At 41.8% G+C, this 1,999-nt stretch overlaps 1 protein-coding gene across 1 annotated transcript in view; it reads left to right on the forward strand.

Annotated features, from left to right (window-relative positions):
- ARL9 (ADP-ribosylation factor-like 9) overlaps positions 1-853 on the forward strand; it is a 12,846-nt gene extending 11,993 nt beyond the window's left edge. The window contains exon 3 of the mRNA XM_012641116.1: positions 658-853. Within this exon, the coding sequence (XP_012496570.1) occupies positions 658-837 (180 nt within the window). The 3' untranslated portion in view covers positions 838-853. The remainder of the gene's footprint in view (positions 1-657) is intronic.
- The last annotated feature ends 1,146 nt before the right edge of the window (positions 854-1,999 follow it).

Genomic DNA, 1,999 nt, shown 5'->3' on the forward strand with positions numbered 1-1,999 from the left:
CTATTGAAAATAATCTTGGAAAATTAAAAGGAAAATGGAAAAACAAAATTAGAAACAGATTAACTGCACTATTTAGAAAATTAAGGTATTATATTGGCTTAGCTTCATTCCAGAAAATACTTTTTTCGATAACTCATAAGTGCTGGCATAATTCTGATGAAAATATTATGTTCAAACAACCACTGTGGTCATAATAATGGGTCATAATATCATCTATATTAAAATGGTGGAGTCAGGCCGGGCGTGGTGGCTCATGTCTGTAATCTTAGCACTTTGGGAGGCCGAGGCAGGAGGATTGCTTGAGGTCAGGAGGTCAAGACTAGCCTGAGCAACATATTGAGACTACATCTCTATAAAAAATAGAAAAATTAGCCAGGTATGGTGGTGTGCACCTGTAGTCTCAGGTATTCAGGATACCGAGGCAGGAGGATCACTGGAGCCCAGGAGTTTGAGGCTGCAGTGAGCCATGATCATACCACTGCCCTCATGCCTAGACAACAAAGCAAGACCTTGTCTCCAAAAATAATAATGTTAATAAAAAATGTTTTAGAAATGGTGGAGTCACTGAGAGCAATAAATAAGAGTAATAAATGTATCTATCCAAAGGGATTACAAAATAACCAACTTTTTCCTATTCTTTTTCCATGCTGGGTGAAGGATCTTGAAACAGCCTATCACATTACAGATATCCATGAAGCTTTGGCATTATCTGAGGTGGGAAATGACAGGAAGATGTTCTTGTTTGGAACCCACCTGACTAAGAATGGCTCAGAGATACCCTCCACCATGCAAGATGCCAAAGACTTGATTGCACAGTTGGCTGCAGAAGTGCAGTGACCAGAAACAGGCCCACTGTGCGGCTCATGATCGAAATGTCATCAGGGAGTGTTGAATGGCAGGCTTAAAGCCAAAGGCTTTCACTTTCAAATAAAAAATAAGCCATTTCCTATTTTCTCTATGTTATGTATGGCATATATATAGTTGGCTCTCCCTATGTGTGGGTTCTACATCCACAGATTAAAAAACTATGGGTCAAAAATGTTTGTAAAAAAAAAAAAATGCCCAATAAAAAATAACAGTACGGCCAGGCATGGTGGCTCATGCCTGTAATCTCAGCACTTTTAGAGGCTGAAGTGGGAGGATCACCTGAGCCCAGGAGTTCAAGACCAGCCTCGGCAACATAGCAAGACTCCATCTCTACCAAAAAGAAATTTGGAAAGAGGATTTGTTCTATAAATCCTTCCTTTTAAAAATCGGAATCTGTGTTGAAATAAAAATCCAAATATGGTGAAGATGGTTAGCCCCTCTCAGTGTTAGCACATAGCTGTCTCTGTCAAGTTTTAGGTTAAAATGGAGCCTAATTGAACTTATACATGCATGTGCAAAATGATAATTGCCCTCTGAGAGATGAGACATTGGAGTGTGCGCCTTTAAGGTTGCTCCGTTTCTCACAGTCAGTGCTGAAGGATTATGTTTAATGGTGTCCTACCACAACTGTCACTCAGGTGTCTAATCTAATGTCAAACCTTCTTGCCTGGCCTGTGGAGAGCGGATCACACAATGATGGGTCATGCGAGAAAGTTGCCTGGTGAGCATAGATCTTTCGGCGTATGATGGCGCCAGGCCACACATCCACCTCAAGAGGGCCTGCAGGGCAGGCTGTGACAGTTGCCCTCTGTTGGGCGAAGTCCTTTCCTTTCTGCAGTTACTGAAACGGGCACAGCCTCTATGACTCTCCTCCTGGACATTCGCTGTGGGCTGAAGCCCCCTCCTTCAGTTGACATGTTCTTTGGATATTTGAAGTCATTTCATTTAGTGGCGGCCTAGTTTTACTGATTTAGGGGCCATCCAGCCTCCGTAAGGTGAATTTACATAACTCTTCCCTGATTGTTTACAGGTTGAGTTAAAACTCTCTGAGGGTAGCTTTATTTCTCCTTTTTCCAAGTTTTGGGGGATACTTCTTGAATCTCTGTACGGTACTGCATATGTCTATATCAAA

Source organism: Propithecus coquereli, unplaced genomic scaffold (assembly GCF_000956105.1).
Source record: "Propithecus coquereli isolate 6110/MARCELLA unplaced genomic scaffold, Pcoq_1.0 Scaffold162, whole genome shotgun sequence".
In the NCBI taxonomy this organism is placed as follows: domain Eukaryota; kingdom Metazoa; phylum Chordata; class Mammalia; order Primates; family Indriidae; genus Propithecus; species Propithecus coquereli.